Source organism: Hevea brasiliensis, chromosome 15 (genome assembly GCF_030052815.1).
Source record: "Hevea brasiliensis isolate MT/VB/25A 57/8 chromosome 15, ASM3005281v1, whole genome shotgun sequence".
Lineage (NCBI taxonomy): Eukaryota > Viridiplantae > Streptophyta > Magnoliopsida > Malpighiales > Euphorbiaceae > Hevea > Hevea brasiliensis.
The window spans coordinates 21,856,709-21,879,357 of record NC_079507.1 but is presented as its reverse complement, the minus strand read 5'-3'; the positions used below and the strand labels follow the sequence as shown (position 1 = coordinate 21,879,357).

The following is a 22,649-nucleotide window of genomic DNA, read 5'->3' as shown; positions in this document are numbered from 1 at the left end:
ATCAACATAACTCCCTTAAATACCTCACTAGAACTTGTAATCTTAACTTAGGAATAAGAGTATAAGAAGAAAGAAGGGCTAAAGCTAGAGATTTGACGCTTTAAGTTAAGGTTAGTATGTTAACTCCTTATTTTTCCATTTAAATGCATAATTAGTGTTTGAAATGAGCTTAGAACTTGATTAAATGAAACAAATATGGGGGAAGGACCCATGCTGAAATTTTGGCCTGGTTGAAGGGAGTATGAATTGCATGAATTTAATGAGTTTGAATGAGTTTATGGACCACCATTAATTGATTGATTATGTTGAGAGCTTTGAATTTAGTTAATTACAATAATTAAGTGAGTTAGGGTTTGAATGTTAGGGTTTGTGAACCAAAATTTTGGAGAAATACATAAATGATATCTTTGACCAATTGTGAACTGAATAATGGTCAATAATGACCAAAGGAGATGTGTGGGAATTGTTGGAAGTGAAGCCAAATTCGTAGGGCAGCAGCATGACCAAACCAACTTTGAAGGACCAAAACGGAAATTTTACAAGTCCAATTGATATGCCACCAATTGGGGATGAAAATAGACATAAAATAGCACAATTTTCATTAAGGAACCATGGCCAAAAACTGACCAAAACTTAGTGAAACAATTGACCAAAGTGAAATGAGAGCAGGCTGCCACTGCACCAAACTGACCAAATGAGCAGTAATTGTTCATTTAGTCATAACTCGAGCTAGGAAGGTCAAAATGACCTGAGATTTTACCAGTAATTAGATAAGACATAGATCTAAAACTTTCATGAAGAACACCACCCCAAATTATGCCATTAACTTAGTCAAATTATTGAGCAAAGTTGAGTTATTGAACCTGCAACTCTGCAGAATTACCATTGAGCAGTAAAGTTCCAATGGCTATAACTCTCTCTAGAAAACTCCGATTTAGGTGAATCTTGAACCGATGGAAACCTAAGACATAGTAGAACATTTTGTATGAAGGAAATTAGACCAAATTATGGACTTAACTTGATCAAATTATTGAATGAAGTTGGACCAAAAATCTGCCATAACCAAAATTGCAGCATGAACAGTGCACATAAACAGTAATTGTATTTTGGCTATAACTTGAGCTACAAAACTTCGATTGGAGTGATCCAAAAATGAGAATACACTTAAGACAATAAGGAAAATTTTCTATGAAGGAAGTTTTGCCAAATTCCAACAGTAGATTGACCAATGGAATAGTGCAACTTCGGAGCACCAAAACCAAAAATTGGCAATTTTGCCAAAATGACCTAAGCTTTGAGAAAATGACCAAAACCAACAAGTTTAATAACCAAAATGTGGTATGTGGGTGAAGTTGGAATTCCCATACCTATTAAGCCTTAGAAAGTCAACTATTTGACTTGAATAGTGCAGTGAATAGTAACCCGAAACACAAAATTTAAAGAACATCGAATTTAGCACGTTAGAGCTAGGTAATTGTGAAGCTAAATTTATTTTGGATTTATGTTAAGTTCTAGTACTGAAACATTGTAAAATTGTGTGTTTCAGTTGAAAAGAATATCAGGAAGGAACCCGAGAAATCGAGTCAAGGCTAAGGGACGACTCGCTTGAGGTTTGTGCACAATAAACCCTATTTAAGCATTTTACCCTTGAAAAATTGATTTAGCACGAATTATGAATTTATGAACTTTTGTGTTGCCACCTTGTGATCAAATTGTAACTTTGGAAATTGATTTGATTTTTGTATGCAATATTTGAATGAAATGTTTGAAATGGATTTTTGATTCACACTTAGCATGACAGTTACTTATTATTCCTCCTCCATTTATGGGGTTGAGATCGTTTATTTTCCTCCCTCTCTGGCTTGCCAGTTGAGGTTGTAGATCGGATGAGTACTCATTAGCTAGCTAGCCACCTCCCTCATTGATTTCGATTAATGGGGTTGTAGATTGCTTTGTCGTGGTGTACAACACGGCATTGATCGGAAATTTTGTGTCATTGCTTAAGTTATGTATGACTTTGGCAACACTGTGTTTATGAAATTGTTTGACTAAACTGTGTTTAATAGATTATTTGATAAAATGATGTTATTATGAACTTTAACATTTGTGAAATGTGATTGAGAAACATTTAAATTGTGTTTGGCAATGAATAATTTATTTATTGCATTTTAAATTTTTATTGTGCATCACTGAGTATTTTTATACTCAGCGATAGCTTATTTTGCTGTCGCATATAAGAGCAAGGAGAAAGCAGCAGAGTGAGCTGCTGTTAAATCGAGGACTACTCTGATCATTTTGTACGGGTATTATTTTATACCCTTGTAGATAATCTTGATGTAAATATAGAAATGTTATTTGTATCAATGTAAGTTAAGCAGTTGTAAATAAATTGTAATGATATTATTTTGGACTTTCTTCTGTAAATTTAATATTTGTACATATGAAATTCCTACTTTATGCTTTGTGAATGGAATTATTAACTATTCTGAGTTGATAAATTTGATTTGGATTGTGGAACTGTTTTGAAATGAATTGATTGGAGTTGAATTGTGATTTATTGGAGGTTGGGAGTTGTGAAATATTTTTGGAAGTGCTTTTTATAGGTCTTTGAAGAACTGGTTTCTCAAAATACGAGAGGAACTCACAAAATTTTTATAAAAATTGCGGCAAAATTAAAATGGACAAAAATTTTTATTAGTATTTAAACTTGAATAAATGATTTTAAATTCTTATCAAAATGCTCACCACTTCCAAAATGTAAGAAAATTGTTTTAAAATCCCTTGTAGGGTACTTAATGAGTTATCGGTAGGTGAAGTTCAGTAGTTCATTAAGTATTTTACGGGATCATGTTATGCCTTACAGAGGGGTAAGGTGTGACATGTTTTAGTGGTATCAGAGCATGGTTTTGCAATAAATTTTGACTATGCATGTGAATATTTCTTTGATAAGTACAATTGCTCAAGTGTCTTTAATTGATACATATGGCATTTTTACATCATGAATATGCACTAACGGAGGTCAACCTCCTTGTGTTTGATCTCAGGAAGTAGAAATTTTGAGAAAACGGAATGGAAGGAGGAGATCATTCCGAAGAACAATCTGTTGAGGCTGAGGTTCAAGGGGAAGCCCCAACACTCCAGAATGTGAGTGGGTCAGCCACTCCAGCTCCTGCTCTAGCACCGCAGTTTCCTGCTCAATTTATGCAGCAGATGGCTGCCTTCTTCCAGCAAATGGCGGGTAATGTGCCACCCCAAGCTCAGATGCCAGTACCTGTAGCACAACCACAGCCCTCAGCTCAGTAGTATGAAAAATTGATGAAATTTGGGGCCACCGAGTTTAAAGGCACTGCGGATCCACTGGAGGCAGAACAATGGTTGGAAAGAATGGAACGAGTTTTCAGAAAGCTGCAATGTACGGAAGAGCTGAAGTTTGAGTATTCTGTTTCCTTGTTGCAAGGGGATGCATTTGAATGGTGGAAGACCATCCCCCACAGCCTGGTTGAGCCACCTGTGCTGACATGGACAGACTTTTTGAGGGAGTTCCGACAGAAATGGGTTCCCGATGCATGTGTGGATATGAAGTTGCAAGAATTCTTGAGTTTAAAACAAGGGAACCGAACTGTAGTAGAATATGAGAGAGATTTCTCAAGGCTAAGCCACTATACTGGAAGCTTAGTCTCCACCCCCAGAGACAGATGCAAGAGGTTTGAGTCCGGGCTAAGGCCAAGTCTGAGGATGCAAGTTGTGGGTTTCAGACATCAGAATTTCGCTGAATTGATCTCACAGGCCCTGGAACTGGAAAGGATAGAATCATAAGGGGCAGTGAAGAAGGGTTCACAAGAGAAAGAGAAGACGAAAAAGACTACGGGACAAACATCTGAGAGTGGTTCTAGAAAGAGGAAACAGTTTGGGGGATCCAGCTTCCGTAGATCCAGCAGAGGCAGATTTTCTGGCCAAAGACCACCTCGGTCTGGTCAGCCGACCCAACAAGCTTCTCGAGGATCTCTATCAATCCGGCAGTGTGAAACTTGTGGTAGAACTCATGGTGGGGTTTGTTTCAGAGCTACTGGTGCATGTTTTAACTGTGGAGGAAGCGGACATTTCGCTAAGGACTGCACTAGTCCGCGCCGGTCTGGATCTTTTACCACATCTGAAGGATCAACCCAAGTCTCTGCACCTAGAGGGTCACAGTCAGCTGCTAGAGGCAAAGGCAGAGGTAGGGGTCCTGGTAACACCCCTGGAAGTCAAAGCACTGTTAACCAGCCAACACCTAGTGGCGCACCAGTCAGAGTGTATACCATGCGTCAGAGGGAAGAGGCTGAAACATCAGATGTAGTAGCTGGTAATTTCTCCATCCTTGACCAAGATGTGTATGTGTTATTTGATCCTGGCTCCACACATTCATATGTCAGTGCTAGTGTGATGTGTTCTACTGCTATTCATTGTGTACCAATGGACTATGATGTGCTAGTAACTAGTCCATTAGGCCAGGAGGTCAGGGTAAATAGGCTATATAGGGACTATCCTTTAGTGATCCAAGGACACACCTTTTTGTTTGATTTGATTGAAATGCCCTTCAGAGATTATGACATTATCTTGGGCATGGATTGGTTAGCCAGGCATCATGCCATGATTGGTATCGTAGATCAAGATCACTTTTGGTCTCCCTCAGTATGGTGATGTAGTAATACATGGGGAGAGGCAGTTATTGCCTTCAAACATCATTTCAGCTACACTGGCCAGAAAAATGATTAGAAAAGGGTGTGACACGTACTTGGCACATGTGATAGACACCCAAGTGGGGAGTCCAGCATTGAGGGATATCCCTACTGTATGTGACTGTCCGGATGTGTTTCCTGATCAATTGCCAGGATTACCTCCAGAAAGGGAAGTGCAGTTTGAAATTGATGTTATGCCTGGTGTGGACCCAATCTCCATAACACCATACAGAATGGCACCAGCAGAACTAAAAGAATTGAAAGTGCAGTTGCAAGAGCTGCTTGATAAGGGCTTCATTCGCCCTAGTGTGTCACCTTGGGGAGCGCCGGTATTATTTGTAAAGAAGAAGGATGGCACTCTCCAGTTATGCATTGACTATCGGCAGTTGAATAAGGTGACGATAAAGAACAGATACCCATTGCCCCGTATTGATGACTTATTTGATCAGTTAAGGGGTGCAGCTGTGTTCTCCAAAATTGACCTGAGGTCAGGCTATTACCAGCTGAAAGTACAAGAGCAGAGTATACCTAAAACTGCTTTCAGAACCCGTTATGGCCATTATGAGTTCTTGGTCATGCCATTCGGGTTAACTAATACTCCAGCTGCTTTTATGGATCTGATGAACACTATCTTCAGACCATACCTCGACCAGTTTGTTGTGGTTTTTATCGATGATATATTGGTCTATTCGAGGAATGCAGAAGAGCATGATAGACATCTGCGGATTGTACTACAGACTTTGAGGGAGAAACAGCTATATGCCAAATTGTCGAAATGTGAATTTTGGCTGAAGGAGATATCCTTTTTAGGGCAAATAGTATCAGCAGAGGGTATTAAGGTAGATCCTAGTAAAATTGAAGCTGTTCTTAATTGGAAGCCACCCAGAAATGTCACAGAGATTTGCAGTTTTCTGGGTTTAGCTGGATACTACCGTAGATTTGTGAAGGGATTCTCCATGTTGGCATCTCCATTGACCAAGCTGCTTAGAAAGGATGTGAAATTTCAGTGGACAGACAAATGCCAGCAAAGTTTTGATGAATTGAAGAGATGTTTGACTGAGGCTCCGGTCCTGACTTTACCTACACCGGGTAAAGAATATACAGTTTACAGCGATGCTTCTCATAACGGGTTAGGTTGTGTGTTGATGCAAGATCGAAATGTCATTGCCTATGCATCACGCCAGCTGAAACCGCATGAAAGGAATTATCCGACACATGATTTGGAGCTTACAGCTATCGTGTTTACTCTTAAGATCTAGAGACATTATTTATATGGGGAGAAGTGCTACATCTACACAGATCATAAGAGTTTGAAGTATTTGGGCACCCAAAAAGAGTTGAATTTGAGACAGAGGAGATGGTTAGAGTTGATAAAAGACTATGATTGTCTGATAGACTATCAGCCAGGGAAAGCTAATATTGTGGCTGACGCCCTAAGTCGCAAGACTATGGCAAGTCTACAGGTTACTCCTTTGTCTTTGGTACATGAGTTGAGATCATTACATGCCAGTTTAGAGATTAATGATGAGTGGCAGACAGCAGTTGCATGGCATGTACAGCCTGTGTTAATTGATCAGATCAAAATGGCTGCTCAGAATGATGAAAAGTATTAGAAGCTGTTGGAAGAAGTCAAACAGGGCAAGAAACCAGAGTTCTCAATCAGAGAAGATGGTCTATTGCTACACCAGGGTAGAATATGTGTTTCTAATGATGTTGATTTGAGGCAGATTATTTTGAAGGAAGCACATGAGTCTCCTTTTGCCATGCACCCTGGTGGTACAAAAATGTATAGAGGGCTAAAGGAGCATTACTGGTGGATGGGTATGAAGAGAGATGTGGTAGAGTTTATATCCAAATGCCTAACTTGTCAGCAAGTAAAGGCAGAGCATCAAGTACCAACTGGGTTATTACATCCACTGTCAATGCCAGAATGGAAATGGGAAAGAATAACAATGGATTTTGTAATGGGACTTCCGAGGACACAGAAGAGTCATGATGCAGTGTGGGTCATTGTTGACAGACTGACTAAGTCTGCTCATTTTCTGCCAGTTCGAATGGACTACAGTTTGGACAGATTGGCCAGCTTGTACATCGATGAGATTGTGAGACTTTCATGGAGTGCCAGTATCCATTGTATCAGACAGAGATCCTAGGTTCACTTCTAGATTCTGGGGTAGTCTTCAGAAAGCCCTAGGAACTAGATTGAACTTCAGTACTGCATTCCACCCACAGACAGATGGCCAGTCTAAAAGGGTAATTCAGATCTTGGAGGACATACTACGGGCTTGTGTGATTGAGTTTGAGGGTAGTTGGGATACACACTTGCCTTTGATTGAGTTTGCTTACAACAACAGCTACTAATCAAGCATTGGGATGCCTCCATATGAAGCTTTGTATGGCAGGAAATGTAGAACCCCGTTGTGTTGGGATGACGTGGGTGAAAAAAAAATGATTGGACCCGAAATTGTTCAACAGACTGAAGAGAAAATTAGGGTAATCAGAGATCGACTTAAAGCGGCATCAGACCGTCAGAAGTCCTATATTGATTTGAAAAGAAGGGATATTGAGTATGCAGTGGGTGAAAAAGTTTTCCTCAAAGTTTCTCCTTGGAAGAGGATTATGAGATTCGGCAGGAAAGGGAAACTAAGTCCTCGTTTTATCGGGCCATATGAGGTATTGGAAAGAGTGGGTCCTTTGGCATATCGTTTGGCACTACCTCCAGAGTTAGAGAAGATACATAATATCTTCCATGTGTCGATGTTGAGGAGGTATCGATCAGACCCATCTCATGTACTACCAGTAGAAGAAATTGAAGTAAATTCAGACCTCACATATGAAGAAGAACCCATAAAGATTCTGGCTTATGAGGTGAAGCAGCTATGGAACAAGCAGATACCATTGGTAAAAGTGCTGTGGAACCATCATTCGGGTCAAGAAGCTACTTGGGAACGAGAGGAGGACATGAGGAGACAACACCCACAGCTGTTCAGAGATTGATACCAGGTAAAATTTCGAGACGAAATTTATTTAAGGGGGGGAGAATTGTAACACCCCTATTTGTATAGCCTGGTATATTTCACTGTTCCGGTGACCGGTGTCGGTCCGGACAATTAAGGGAATTATAACCATACTTAAGACAACTAGAGAAACCATAAACACAAATAATTAGTATTTTTCAATTTGTTAAGTATAAATAAGAAAAACAGAACATAAGAAGTTAAACGAGCCGAGAGTCACAGCGATGGGTGACCTCCTCGTGAACGACTGCGAAGTCGTTCTAAACTCAAATTTCGAACCGTAAAATGTGACGTTGCGGTCCTTAGGACCATTATAAACATAATGGAAAAGAGAAAATCACAAAAAAGAACTATTAAGCTAGTCAAATAATTAGGTCAGGGAGCCGGAAGAAATATTGGATTATTTGCAAACCGGGATGAACCGGCGAGGGGCAATTTGGTCAATTGACCCCGAGAGCTGACTCCTGACCTAACTGTCAAATAAAATTGGAGAAAATAAAATTTTGAAATCGAGAATTAAATTAAAGAATTAATAGAAAAAAATTAAAAAAAAAAAGAAAGAAGATGGAAAAGTCAAAGGTGATGACATCATGCATGATGTCATAAAGGATTAATTAATTTATTTTATTAATTTGGGATTTTTGGTCTTCAAAAAGGGGATAAGACTAAAGAAAATAAAACAAAAAAAAAAATAGAAAAGTGTCTTCTTCTTCCCTTGGTTTGCCGCCCCACCTTCTCCCTCTCATCTCCATGGAATTCTTCCATTTAAGCTTACAATTAAGCTTGATTTTCTCCACTTAATCAACATAACTCCCTTAAATACCTCACTAGAACTTGTAATCTTAACTTAGGAAGAAGAGTATAAGAAGAAAGAAGGGCTAAAGCTAGAGATTTGAAGCTTTAAGTTAAGGTTAGTATGTTAACTCCTTATTTTTCCATTTAAATGCATAATTAGTGTTTGAAATGAGCTTAGAACTTGATTAAATGAAACAAATATGGGAGAAGGACCCATGCTGAAATTTTGGCCTGGTTGAAGGGAGTATGAATTGCATGAATTTAATGAGTTTGAATGAGTTTATGGACCTCCATTAGTTGATTGATTATGTTGAGAGCTTTGAATTTAGTTAATTACAATAATTAAGTGAGTTAGGGTTTGACTGTTAGGGTTTGTGAACCAAAATTTTGGAGAAATACATAAATGATATCTTTGACCAATTGTGAACTGAATAATGGTCAATAATGACCAAAGGAGATGTGTGGGAATTGTTGGAAGTGAAGCCAAATTCGTAGGGCAATTGCAGCATGACCAAACCAACTTTGAAGGACCAAAACGGAAATTTTACAAGTCCAATTGATATGCCACCAATTGGGGATGAAAATAGACATAAAATAGCACAATTGTCATTAAGGAACCATAGCCAAAAACTGACCAAAACTTAGTGAAACAATTGACCAAAGTGAAATGAGAGCAGGCTGCCACTGCACCAAACTGACCAAATGAACAGTAATTGTTCATTTGGTCATAACTCGATCTAGGAAGGTCAAAATGACTTGAGATTTTACCAGTAATTAGATAAGACATAGATCTAAAACTTTCATGAAGAACACCACCCCAAATTATTCCATTAACTTAGTCAAATTATTGAGCAAAGTTGAGTTATTGAACCTGCAACTCTGCAGAATTACCATTGAGCAGTAAAGTTCCAATGGCTATAACTCTCTCTAGAAAACTCCGATTTAGGTGAATCTTGAACCGATGGAAACCTAAGACATAGTAGAACATTTCGTATGAAGGAAATTAGACCAAATTATGGACTTAACTTGACCAAATTATTGAATGAAGTTGGACCAAAAATCTGCCAGAACCAAAATTGCAGCATGAACAGTACACGTAAACAGTAATTGTATTTTGGCTATAACATGAGCTACAAAACTCCGATTGGAGTGATCCAAAAATGAAAATACACTTAAGACAATAAGGAACATTTTCTATGAAGGAAGTTTTGCCAAATTCCAACAGTAGATTGACCAATGGAATAGTGCAACTTCGGAGCACCAAAACCGAAAATTGGCAATTTTGCCAAAATGACCTAAGCTTTGAGAAAATGACCAAAACCAACAAGTTTAATGACCAAAATGTGGTATGTGGGTGAAGTTGGAATTCCCATACCTATTAAGCCTTAGAAAGTCAACTATTTGACTTGAATAGTGCAGTGAATAGTAACTCGAAACACAAAATTTAAAGAACGTCGAATTTAGCACGTTAGAGCTAGGTAATTGTGAAGCTAAATTTATTTTGGATTTATGTTAAGTTCTAGTACTGAAACATTGTAAAATTGTGTGTTTCAATTGAAAAGAATATCGGGAAGGAACCCGAGGAACCGAGTCGAGGCTAAGGGACGACTCGCTTGAGGTTTGTGCACAATAAATCCTATTTAAGCATTTTACCCTTGAAAAATTGATTTAGCACGCATTATGAATTTATGAACTTTTGTGTTGCCACCTTGTGATCAAATTATAACTTTGGAAATTGATTTGATTTTTGTATGCAATATTTGAATGAAATGTTTGAAATGGATTTTTTATTCACACTTAGCATGACAGTTACTTATTATTCCTCCTCCATTTATGGGGTTGAGATCGTTTATTTTCCTCCCTCTCTGGCTTGCCAGTTGAGGTTGTAGATCGGATGAGTACTCATTAGCTAGCTAGCCACCTCCCTCATTGATTTCGATTAATGGGGTTGTAGATTGCTTTGTCGTGGTGTACAACACGGCATTGATCGAAAATTTTGTGTCATTGCTTAAGTTGTGTATGACTTTGGCAACACTGTGTTTATGAAATTGTTTAACTAAACTGTGTTTAATAGATTATTTGATAAAATGATGTTAATATGAACTTTAACATTTGTGAAATGTGATTGAGAAACATTTAAATTGTGTTTGGCAATGAATGATTTATTTATTGCATTTTAAATTTTTATTGTGCACCACTGAGTATTTTTATACTCAGCGATAGCTTATTTTGCTATCGCATATAAGAGCAAGGAGAAAGCAGCAGAGTGAGTTGCTGTTAAATCGAGGACTACTCTGATCATTTTGTACGGGTATTATTTTATACCCTTGTAGATATTCTTGATGTAAATATAGAAATGTTATTTGTATCAATGTAAGTTGAGCAGTTGTAAATAAATTGTAATGATATTATTTTGGACTTTCTTCTGTAAATTTAATATTTGTACATATGAAATTCCTACTTTATGCTTTGTGAATGGAATTATTAACTATTCTGAGTTGATAAATTTGATTTGGATTGTGGAACTGTTTTGAAATGAATTGATTGGAGTTGAATTGTGATTTATTGGAGGTTGGGAGTTGTGAAATATTTTTGGAAGTGGTTTTTACAGGTCTTTGAAGAACTGGTTTCTCAAAATACAGAGGGAACTCTGTCAAAATTTTTATAAAAATTGCGGCAAAATTAAAATGGACAAAAATTTTTATTAGTATTTAAACTTGAATAAATGATTTTAAATTCTTATCAAAATGCTCACCACTTCCAAAATGTAAGAAAATTATTTTAAAATCCCTTGTAGGGTACTTAATAAGTTATCGGTAGGTGAAGTTCGGTAGTTCATTAAGTATTCTACGGGATCATGTTATGCCTTACAGAGGGGTAACGTGTGACATGTTTAATATAATTAAGTTCCCACAAACGTTTGATAGAAGTCAGAAAAACACACAGATAATACACTCAATATTTGGTACGCTCGCATTTCCTAAACTATTAGCCAGCCAAGTTATTTCCCAAGCAAACAAAATTTTAACAAAAACCTACCTTGAGGACTAACTTGATTCTCATAAAAAAAAATTGAAGAATTATGATTTTTGTCATACCTCAAAGACTAAATTATAATTACCAAAGAAAAAAAAAAACAATTTTATAGCCGATGCTATATCTATATGTAACGCCCTTACTTTTGATAGTCTGTACATTCAACTGTTCCAACGACTAATGTCTGTCCGGATAGCCAGGATGACTGGAACTACACTGTAACTAGAGTGAGGAGGCATAAATTGACTGAATAAAGACTAAGTAAAATTAAGAAAAAAATAAAAGAAGTAAATTGCAAATGAGTTAAATGAGCCGGTGCCCCGGTGATGGGTGACCTAATGGGAAGTTGCTGTAAAAATAGCTAGTAGCCCTAAACCCGAGGAAAACCCAATGAAATAATTTTTGAGACTCTAGAGAAGAGTCAATGAGATCTCAATGGCATTAGAATGCTAAGAAAAGTTAAAGAAAAATTTTTAGATCGGTAAAGACAGTTTTAGTCTGTTAAGCAAAACGAAGGGTATTTTGGTCATTTCGTCTTCAGAGATTATTTTTTGCTAACTTGTCTAGTTAAATAAATAATTATTATGACATAAAATATGAATAAATATTGCCAAAAATTTAATTGAAAATGAATAGAAAAGAAAGAAAAAGAAAATGACTTAAATCCCTAATTATGACATCATAATGATGTCATTATAATGCCCTCCACCAATCATATTACAACACACCCTTTATAACCAAATTAAAAAGAGATAAAATAGGTTAAAAATGAAAATCCAATCTGCCTTCTTCTTCCCCAAATTCCAGCCGACTTCTTCCCTCTCACTACCTCCATTACAACTTTTTTCATTTCTCTCTCCATAACCTTGAATTCCTACCACTAAACCCTAAGTTTCCTTCACTAAACCCTAAGTTTCCTTCATTAAACCTTATCAATTCCTCTTGGGAGAGCGTTTGGCAGCCTAGAAAAAGAAAGAAAGTGAAGTTTAAGCTTGGGAAAATTCTGCTCAAAAAGGTTAGTGCTACTATTCTTTAATTTCTCTTTAGATTTCATGTTGGAAGCATGAATTGACTTAGAATTTGAAAGAATTGAAAGAAAATATCAATGTATGAGCCACTTCCATTTTGGCAGCCATGAATTAGGAAAGTGTTTGATGAGTTTTGATGTAATTAAAGAGGATGGAATATTGGGAGTGCTTCTCTTATGCAGGAAATTCAAACCTACGAGTTTAGTGTCTTGTTTGAGTTATAACTGAAGTTGTGTGACTCCAATTGGTGTGAGACCAATTGGAGGTGAAACTAGACTCAAAATACCCCATTTTTCATGGAGAAACTCTGCCCAAATTCTATCAAAATCTTGGTCAATCTATTGTCCCAATCCGGGTATTCAAACACTGAATCCAGAAAGATGACCAAATAAACAACCATAACTCCCTCTAAACAGGTTCAAATAACCTAAATTTTATACCATTGAAAAGATTAGACATAGGACAACAACTTTCATTGAGGACACCAAGCCCAAAAATGCCTCTAACCAAATGAAATTGTTGACTAAAGTTAGGATACCAAACTGACCTGCACCATTCTGCCTAGAATTTCCTGGACTAAAGCTCACCCGACCAGTTTTGGCAAGATGGCCATAACTTGGTCTACAAAAACCCAAATTCAATGAAACCAGTGGAAAATTTTCTATAAGACATAGATTTATAAAATTGGTCTTTTGACCAAAATCCAGAAACTAAGGGAACTAGGCCAATTTATTAGGATAAGTTAGTATATGAATTCTGGAAATTTCCTAAGTGATCATTTGACCCAGAACACTTATTTAGCCATATCTCCCACTAGCAAGCTCTAATTAGGATAAGCCATATTGATCTGGAACCCTAAGAAACAGGGCTCCAACTTTATTTTAAACTTGGTCCTTAAATTATGAACATAAAAACCCTAAAATGGGAGTCAAAGTTTCTGACCTGAACATGAATCCTGGTAGAACAGGGTATATGAGTCCAGGCCAGTGATTTGGCCATAATTAATTCTACAAAACTTGAAAAATTGTAATAAAAATTTCTAAGTGACTATAAGACATAGGGTAACAACTTCTATGAAGAACCTTGGGCCTAAAAATGACTATAACATGACCAATTAATTAGACAAAGACAGACTCTAGAAATTGCCAATTTTTGGACCTTGAGAAAGGTTCATAAAATAACTTTGCATATGATATGAAAAAAAATAGAATACTTCGTTAAGCATAAAAATGACATAAATTAATGAAACTATAGATATGAAATAATATTATTTTGCCCAAAGTATACCTAGACTCATTTATATAGCTTGGATTGATTGGCATACCAATTAAGGACTACATATTGCAGTACTGCCTACAGGGATAATCATTAACAGACAACATATGTCTAAGATGATTGTTCTACTGGCTTTATGCCTGCCCGATGGCCATAGTGCCAATTTTCATTATTACTGGCTTATGCCTGCCTGCTGGCCTTGTGCCTGACATGACCGTTGTATACTGGGTAGACATACGGATGTCCGACTAGTATACTCCCGTGTATCCAATCTTTATAGTCTGTCATAGGTTACTTGGGCATAGATAAAAACAATAAGCTTTAAATATAAATAAGTACATGAGAAAATCATTAATATGAATTTTATAAGACTGAATATAAGATATATGCACAGAAAAGATCCCTATTAGCTTATTTACTTCTAAAGTTTTAGAAAACATGTAAAAGATTTTAAATACATGAAAATTAATATTTATTTATAAGGTTATACGTGAAATAATTATTTTAAATTATTTAGTTATTTTTTCTTATTTATCACCACTAAGCAATATGCTTAGCGTGTTGATTCTTACCACACATAGGTACTGGAGAGCAGCAGCAGCAGTATGGCCTCGACCGGACTTGGACTAGATCTGCTACAGTGTGGATTATCACCTCATCAGTCATTTTGATAAGGCTCATGTACATATTAGATTTTATATTTTGGTATTGTATGTAATTAAATGATGTAAATAATTTTAGATTATATATAAATTGTAAATTATTGTATATGTAAACTTTATATGAATGAAATATAATTTATTTTCTTGAAATTAATATGAGCATGAGAAATGATATGATGAATGAATAGATGAAATGGGTATAAATTGTTTTAACAGGTAACATGAAACCCACCATGCACTAATAGAACAGAGGGGATTCTGTCTGAATCTCCATAAAAATGAAATAGAATAATAAAGAAAAAATTTCTACACGTAAGATAATACAATTAAACTAATATTGTACACGATAAGACGGGATAGAGTGCTCCGACACCGAATGTAGCACACCTTACTCGGCTATACTGTAGACAGGTGATTGGTGTTACACTATAAGAGTAATGTATTAGTTGAAATATAATTAAAACATAGTGGCACTGATTATTATGTTCAATTTGATTATTATGCTCAATTTAGCATGTTTTCAACTTTTGGTTTAATCTAATTTTATATTTTATTATTTTTTCATTTTTAATATTAAAATACTTTTTGTTTTTTAATAATTAATTAATATTTTTTATTATTTAATATTATTAATTAAAACAAAAGTATTAAACAATATTATTTTTATATTTTCATCTAATTAATTAAAAATAAAATTATAATAATTATAATTAATTAAATTGAAAAATAACATAAAAATATTTTTATTTTCATATAATTAATTAAAATTAAAAATTATGATTATAATTAATTTCAATTATTTAAATTAAAAAATAATTTTTTATATTTAATTATTTTATATTTTCATATTTTTAATTAAAATTAAAAAAGTGTAATCAAATAAAATTAAAAATATAAAATATTATTTTTCCATGTTATTAACTAATATTAAAAAGTTAAATATAAAAAATTAACTAATTATAATTATTTAATTAACATTAAAAAAAATAATTAATTAACATTAATTTTTTTAAAAGCAACTCACATGAGTTGCATATTGAGCTAAATTAAATTAGACAAACTAAAGGGTTAAATTGAACTAAAAGTTAAAAATAGTCCTTTTCGTGAAATTGAACAATTTTATATTGAAGCTTAACTAAAAACGTAGGTTTATAGCCAATGCCATCTCTTGAGTAATCTCCAAAAGTTTCACAAGCAAAAATTATGCTTTGTTAACCAGTTCCTGGTTGCATAATAGAATTCCGAGTTTCTGTGCATTATAGCATACAACTTATTCTGACAGAATTTTATAAGTACAATTGATAATACCATGAAACTAAGGGGTTGCTTCAACTTCATACTCGTGGGAAATTTTGAGAGGAGATTGCCTTGAAACAGGCCTTTCTTCAGACCATAGCTCCAGGTTAACTGTCCCAGTTCCCCAGTGGATGTAGCACTTGTAGACCTCCTTCACATTAAATCGATTAACCAACCCCACGCCAAGACATTTATCAACAAGCATCCATTCTCCTAAAATGGAAAACCATGTTAAAATTAATATGTATATCATATTTCAAAATTATCTCATGATCATGCATGAAAATCCTGAAGGTTTCTCAAAAAAGAAAAAAAAAAAAAAGGAGAATATTATTGTTAAGGCAACCAGTTTTCAAGAAGAAAAAGAGAGGGTGAGAGGAAGGAAACAACAATATTCATGCCTACATCAACAACCATTAACAAAAAGTTGTAAAGCCACAATGAAGGACATTTTCAATGACTGAAATTAGTTCTAATCACCACTTCACATTTGTTGTACTGCATCAAATAATACAATTAACCAAAAGACAACCGTGTATTCAATGAAAATATATTTTCACATTTAATTTATTTTTTTAACCACTGCATATTAGGTATGAGAAAAAAGCCAGTTGTATATCACCATATTACACATATTTTACTTTAGGAGTTACGTACCAGATATGATTTAGCTGTGAAAATGTCTTTGAAAAAGCTTGAAATTCATCACTTAGGTTCACCTTATCATCAGTTCGAACAAAATTACACAAAAGCACACAATCATTCGTCAACATTCACAAATCCATACCCATGCATATTGCATGACCCATGGAAACATATACAATGGCTTTTTTGGGCAGAACCAAAAACTATTAACCGTAAAATATCTCAAAGAAAAGGCAAGATTAGATTTGTTAAGGCATGATAGATGCATCACTTAATTAAATATGAATGTAATGAATACAAGTAAAAGGTCCTTAAAAAATGCACTGAAAGAGCTACAAGAAGCAATCAACGTCAAACACTTAAATTAAGATAACGAGAAACAGTAACCTGTGCTTTTCAAGCTCTCACTAACGCATCAGAAATGCATTCTCACACCAAACCAAACAAACAGTATTTCTGCCAGGAATACAGCTCTAAGCTCACAAGAAGAAAATTTTTTAAATCCACGATTAGCGATACAAGCATTTAACTTCGGATAACTTGTTTTTATATGCTAAATTGCTTACTTATGATTATATTAGAATTTATTAAAGGTAAGACATGCTACCAAATCCATGTAGGGCCCATTCATCATCCAACAAAGAAGTTTGTTAATTAAAAGAGACATTGTTTTTTCGTCCAAGTTTACATGTGTTTTGAATATTCATTCAACTTTTATTGTTCAAAAAAAAAATTCATAAATTGCAGAAACAAAATGAAAAATAAAAAAGCGTAACTACCGTGTGGTAGAAGATTTCCTTCATAAAATTGATCCCCAGATTCAGGTTTAATTTCATGCTTTGATCCATCAATGGAAGTGAATGAAACAAAAGTCTCCATGGGATGTAAGAGGGTAAAGGTTGGATGTACTCTCAAGCAAACCAGCCTACATCACAAAATTAATAGAAACAACAAAAAGGAAGGCATCATAATTTCTTTTCATATAAAATAATAGTAATAAAAAAAAAAAAAAAAACCTAGTATACGAGATAAGCACCAAGCAAGAAGAAAATTAAAGATAACTCATATGAGAAAATAGAAAATTCATTATTTTGGTTTTCGTATCTCCGAATTAGCTTGATTCATTTGCAAGTGTGTTGGATTGGTTGCACAGCACAATTCTTAGATTCAACCCGTTGCATAGTTATAAATGCTACCAGAAATCCTTAACAAAATCATTAAATTGAATCTCTTTGAATCCAACCTGGAAAATCCACCTGAACCAGCTCCAACTTTCTGGGCTACAATGCTAGAGTCGATATGGAGAATCTTTGGATCATCTTTTTGAATAAATATCTGCCGTTGAATAACCAATCCTCCACCAATATCACCTTCTAATATAAGAGATTCATCCTCTCCTGCATGCTCAAGATCCTGCCTACAAGGAAATAAATTTATTTGCTAAACTTGAGTGTGTAGCAAGTACATAACATAAAGCAGGAGCAATTGAGGCAATAACTGTAATTATTTTCACGCAAAGACAACTATTAAAAACTCCCCAAGATTCTGAACCCTTTCTGGTTCAGGCTGTGTTTAGTTTGATCATCTCTGTGGCTGGGGGTGAGTAGTAGGGATGTATAACAATTTCGAAGGATACAGGATATGGAGCAAAACTAGAAATGTGCGAGTAAAAACAAAAAATCAGCATTTGACAAGAAATTTTACACCTGCACCGTACATTTAAATACATGTCACTTTGTTGATTGTCTAAAAATAATCATGAAATCGACCGTTGATTTGGTCCATTCTTGACTGATTCAACCTGATACCATTATGCTGTTTTTCATTCTGAAACCATTTACGATTCTGCTATTTGAAACCCTCCTATGAGCAATAGGTGAAAGGTTTAGGCTTCACACCTAAACTTCATTAGGGATCACTTCTAAGGTTGAATTGCGTCACATCCAAAGAAGCACAGTTTCTGGCATTTTATTTCTTAACAAAAACTTACTACTACTAAAGATTACAAGAATAGGACCATAGGTATATATAAACTCAAATTAATTCTAAACCTTTAAGACATTGGACGCTCAAAGAAAACGCAAAGGATAAATGCTATCCTAAACCGATAAAGACCTGAGCTAGGACTGCTAAAGCCATCCAATCAACTTATTCCAGCAAAGCTAGAATTACAGAAATACCCCTAAAAGTCAAAATATTGGACAACAGCAAACTTATTTGACTAGACATAAATAAGACTCTTAAAGGACTGGAAGGTAATGTATGATATCAGCAATAAACCATTTATCAAATTTAGACAATAATTCTACGCTTTTGAATGCTTAATTTCATTTTTTCAGCTTCTTGTTGTCTATATCATCAATTTAAAAGTATGGTAGAACAGCATATCATGAGTTTTATGAGTTGTTAGCACACATGCTTCACCTTATCACATAGTACCGAGTAGCCACATGAATAGTCAAGTTAATCATCAGGAAAAAAGAAAGTGAGAAGAAAAGAAAGAAAATACAAAGTTTGATTGATATCATAGAAACTTACTCGATGACCTTATATTCCTCAGAGCATCCTGCAGACCGGTACTCAGTGCCACTATATTCTTCATATCCATTAATCTCAATCCTGCTATGAAGCCATTGTGTTCCTGTAATTATCAAATACAAAATAGAAATCAGATACCTCATCACACAATGCACAACTAAATGAAATTGAGAAGAGAAATTCTTCATTTTATCATTCTCAAAATTCACGGAGTCCTCTAAATGGATAAGAATATAATTCCCATTGAATGATTGACATGGAAACAAGATAAATAACCAAATGTGTAGTCTCATACAAATAGAATGATACAGTTAGAATTTGTGCTTCTATTACATTTTACATCTTTACACAGTGTTATAGAATAGGAAAATCAACTATTGAATATTCCTACCTCGTCTAATTGTAAATAGGAATTGAGGGAGAATGTTGGAACGTGAAGACCACATCAGCTGTGGAATAAAAATACAAAGTGCATATAAGCGTTGGCAAGCCAAACAAATGTGGTTTGCCCAAGTATCAGCCATATTCAGCATGGAGGCTAGCCTATTTGTTGATCCACTCTTGGGCTCACAATTCTCAACAGTATTGTTAGGAACAGCAGTTAGAGTGGTTAGAAATGGTTAGGAATTCTGTTTTGTAATGATTTGCACTTGGAAGAATTTGCTACTGATATAAATTTACTAAGAACCATTAAGAGAGAGGAATGCAAGAATTCAATACAATTTCCTTCTAAATCTCCTCCTCCACCTCTTCCTCATTTTCCCTCTATTTCCAACTGCCCAAACACCTTGGTTAAACCATCAGAATTCTAAGGCTCAACAGATGCTGAAGGATATGAGTAGGATTCATCAAATTCAACCTTGTAGGACCCCACTTTGATAGGCCATAACTAGGTAATACAAGGTGAACTACTATTCAAAAAACTTTTTCTTTTTACCTCTTTTATTATTATTAATTTTATTTTATTTTATCATCTTTTTTGTGGGGAGGGGGAGGGGTGTGCAAGAAGGAACGAGAGGAAATGAAAAATAGATGTTGCGGCCCTGGTATAAAAAAGAATGCTCTCACCAGAATATAATCATTACCTGAAGGAAGGTGCTCCATGGAAATAATTCTACCACCAATCCATGGAACGATTTTAACAATCCAATCACCACTTTTCAATTCAATAGGGATTCTAGAAAGTTTTGCACCCTTTGGTCCTGAAACCTCTTCAAAATCTGGGATATGCTTTGAACTTTCTGCATTGAACAATGAGAAAACAACATGACAGTACCTAAAAGGTAAAATTTAATATATAGAAATATTTTGAAGTTCAGAATTCATCAGTAAATTTATGTATGAAAAAAATAGATTTATTAAATACCCTATAAAAAGAGAAGCAAGAAAAACAAAATTTATCTTCACAGTTCCCACTTCCTACTTTAATAAGAGAAACAAGTACAATATAAACAAAAGAGAACTCCTAACACCCCATTTGGATTGATTGCAATGTGGTTTATTAATGTATAGTATCGTATCGTATTGTATGATATGATTTTTATTATTAACATGTTTGGAAAGATGGTATGGCAAAAGATGATTTAATAACCTTCTTTTGTTTGGTTAGATAGTATGGTATGATGAAATAAATATAAAAATTACTAAAATACTCTTATTAATGTTTTAAATATATAAATAGTTTAAAGAGTAGGATATAATTGAAATTTTTGTAAATTGTGTAAGGATAAAATGTGAATACAAAAATTTTAAACCATCTCAAACCACCAATTTGGTGGTTTGAAAACCTATAGTAAAGTGATGGTTAAGAAACCATTATTTTACAACCCAAAAACACACTTTTTCAGGAACAATCAAAATAAACAAGGACGAAAACTATACAATACATTATGAAACCATAAGCAACCATGATCCAAACATAGTGTAAATATCTGTCAACAACGTAGGTAAAATCATGCTTGTAGGAACTGTTGATACACATCATTTCTGAGGAAAATTCATCCACATAAAAAAATTTGAACTTCCAAGTCTTTTATTAGTAAACAAAATTTTCCAAATTTAAATATTGTGTAGAAAGAGATGATTCTCCTTAATTTCAATTAATCTGTACATGGTTATATATATACAATTGATTCATATAATTGTGTTTTACTAATTAGGAAAAAATTCTAAATAAGAAATCCTAAATAGGAATACAGAATATACAGAGAAATAATATAGTGATTGACTTTCCATAACACTCCTCCTCAAACTGGAGCATAGATGTTAATCATGCCCAACTTGTTACAAATGTAGTCAATCCTAGCTCCATTCAGAGCTTTTGTGAAAATATCTCCTAACTGCTCACCAGTTTTGATGTGTCATGTTGAGATGATCTGTTGTTGAATCTTTTCACGAACAAAGTGACAATCAATCTCAATATGTTTGGTCCGCTCATGAAACACCGAATTAGAAGCAATATGGAGAGCAGCTTGATTATCACACCATAATTTCGCAGGCAGGGAGGTTTTAAAATCTGTCTCATCTAGTAATTGAAGTATCCACATTACCTCACATACTGATTGTGCCATGGCTCTGTATTCGGATTCAGCACTAGATCGAGAAACTACACTCTGCTTTTTGCTTCTCCAAGACACCAAATTTCCTCCAACAAAAACGCAATATCCAGTAGTTGACCTCCTGTCAACCTTAGATCCAGCCCAGTCGGCTTCTGAAAAACATTCAACATTCAAATGACCAAGATTACCATATAACAAACCTCTTCCTGGAGCGCCCTTCAGATAACACAAGATTTGTCCCAAGGTTTCCCAATGAGCAACAGTTGGGGAAGATATAAATTGACTTACCACACTAACGGCATAAGCAATGTCAGGACAAGTGACTGTAAGATAGTTCAATTTTCCTACCAATCTCCTGTATCTCTCTGGATCTTCAAACAACTCACAATCCCCTGCTAACAGTTGTAAATTTGGAGTCATTGGTGCACTACAAGGCTTAGCACCTAATTTTCTTGTCTCTGTCAATAAATCGAGGACATTTTTTCTTTGAGACAAGAAAATACCCTTCTTACTTCTCATAACTTCAATAACCAAGAAATACTTTAACAATCCCAAGTCTTTGGTCTGAAACTGGGTTTGGAGGAAGGTTTTAAGAGATGAAATACCTGCAGAGTCACTCCCAGTGATGACAATATCATCCACATAGTCTACCAGGAGAATTACACCAGCCTCAGGTTGCCTATAAAATATTGAGTGATCACACTTACTCTTTTGCATACCAAATTCCTGTACTGCTTCACTGAATCTCCCAAACTAGGCCTTAGGACTTTGTTTCAAGCCGTAAATAGATTTCCGAAGCCTACAAACTTTACCCAACTCCCCCTGAGCAACAAACCCAGGTGGTTGCTCCATATACACCTCCTCCTGAAGATCATCATGAAGGAAAGCATTCTTGATATCCAATTGGTGTAGGGGCCAATCATATGTAGCCGCTAAAGAGATAAACAAGCGAACAGAAGTAAGTTTAGCTACAGGAAAAAAAGTGTCAGAGTAATCAACCCCATATGTCTGAGCATATCCTTTTGCTACAAGGCGTGCTTTTAACCTAGCCACAGAACTATCAGGATTTACCTTTACTGTA

At 35.1% G+C, this 22,649-nt stretch overlaps 1 protein-coding gene across 6 annotated transcripts in view; it reads right to left on the bottom strand.

The window, feature by feature from the left end:
• Positions 1 to 15,629: 15,629 nt before the first annotated feature.
• Positions 15,630 to 22,649, bottom strand: part of LOC110664588 (uncharacterized) — a 55,915-nt gene continuing 48,895 nt past the window's right edge. For all 6 annotated transcript variants that reach the window (XM_021824320.2, XM_058136275.1, XM_058136276.1 and 3 more), the window contains 5 exons: positions 20,096 to 20,251; positions 19,011 to 19,113; positions 17,716 to 17,889; positions 17,252 to 17,397; positions 15,630 to 16,040 (listed from right to left, as the gene is read on the bottom strand). In XM_021824320.2, the coding sequence (XP_021680012.2) occupies positions 15,847 to 16,040; positions 17,252 to 17,397; positions 17,716 to 17,889; positions 19,011 to 19,113; positions 20,096 to 20,251 (773 nt within the window). In that variant the 3' untranslated portion in view covers positions 15,630 to 15,846. The remainder of the gene's footprint in view (positions 16,041 to 17,251; positions 17,398 to 17,715; positions 17,890 to 19,010; positions 19,114 to 20,095; positions 20,252 to 22,649) is intronic.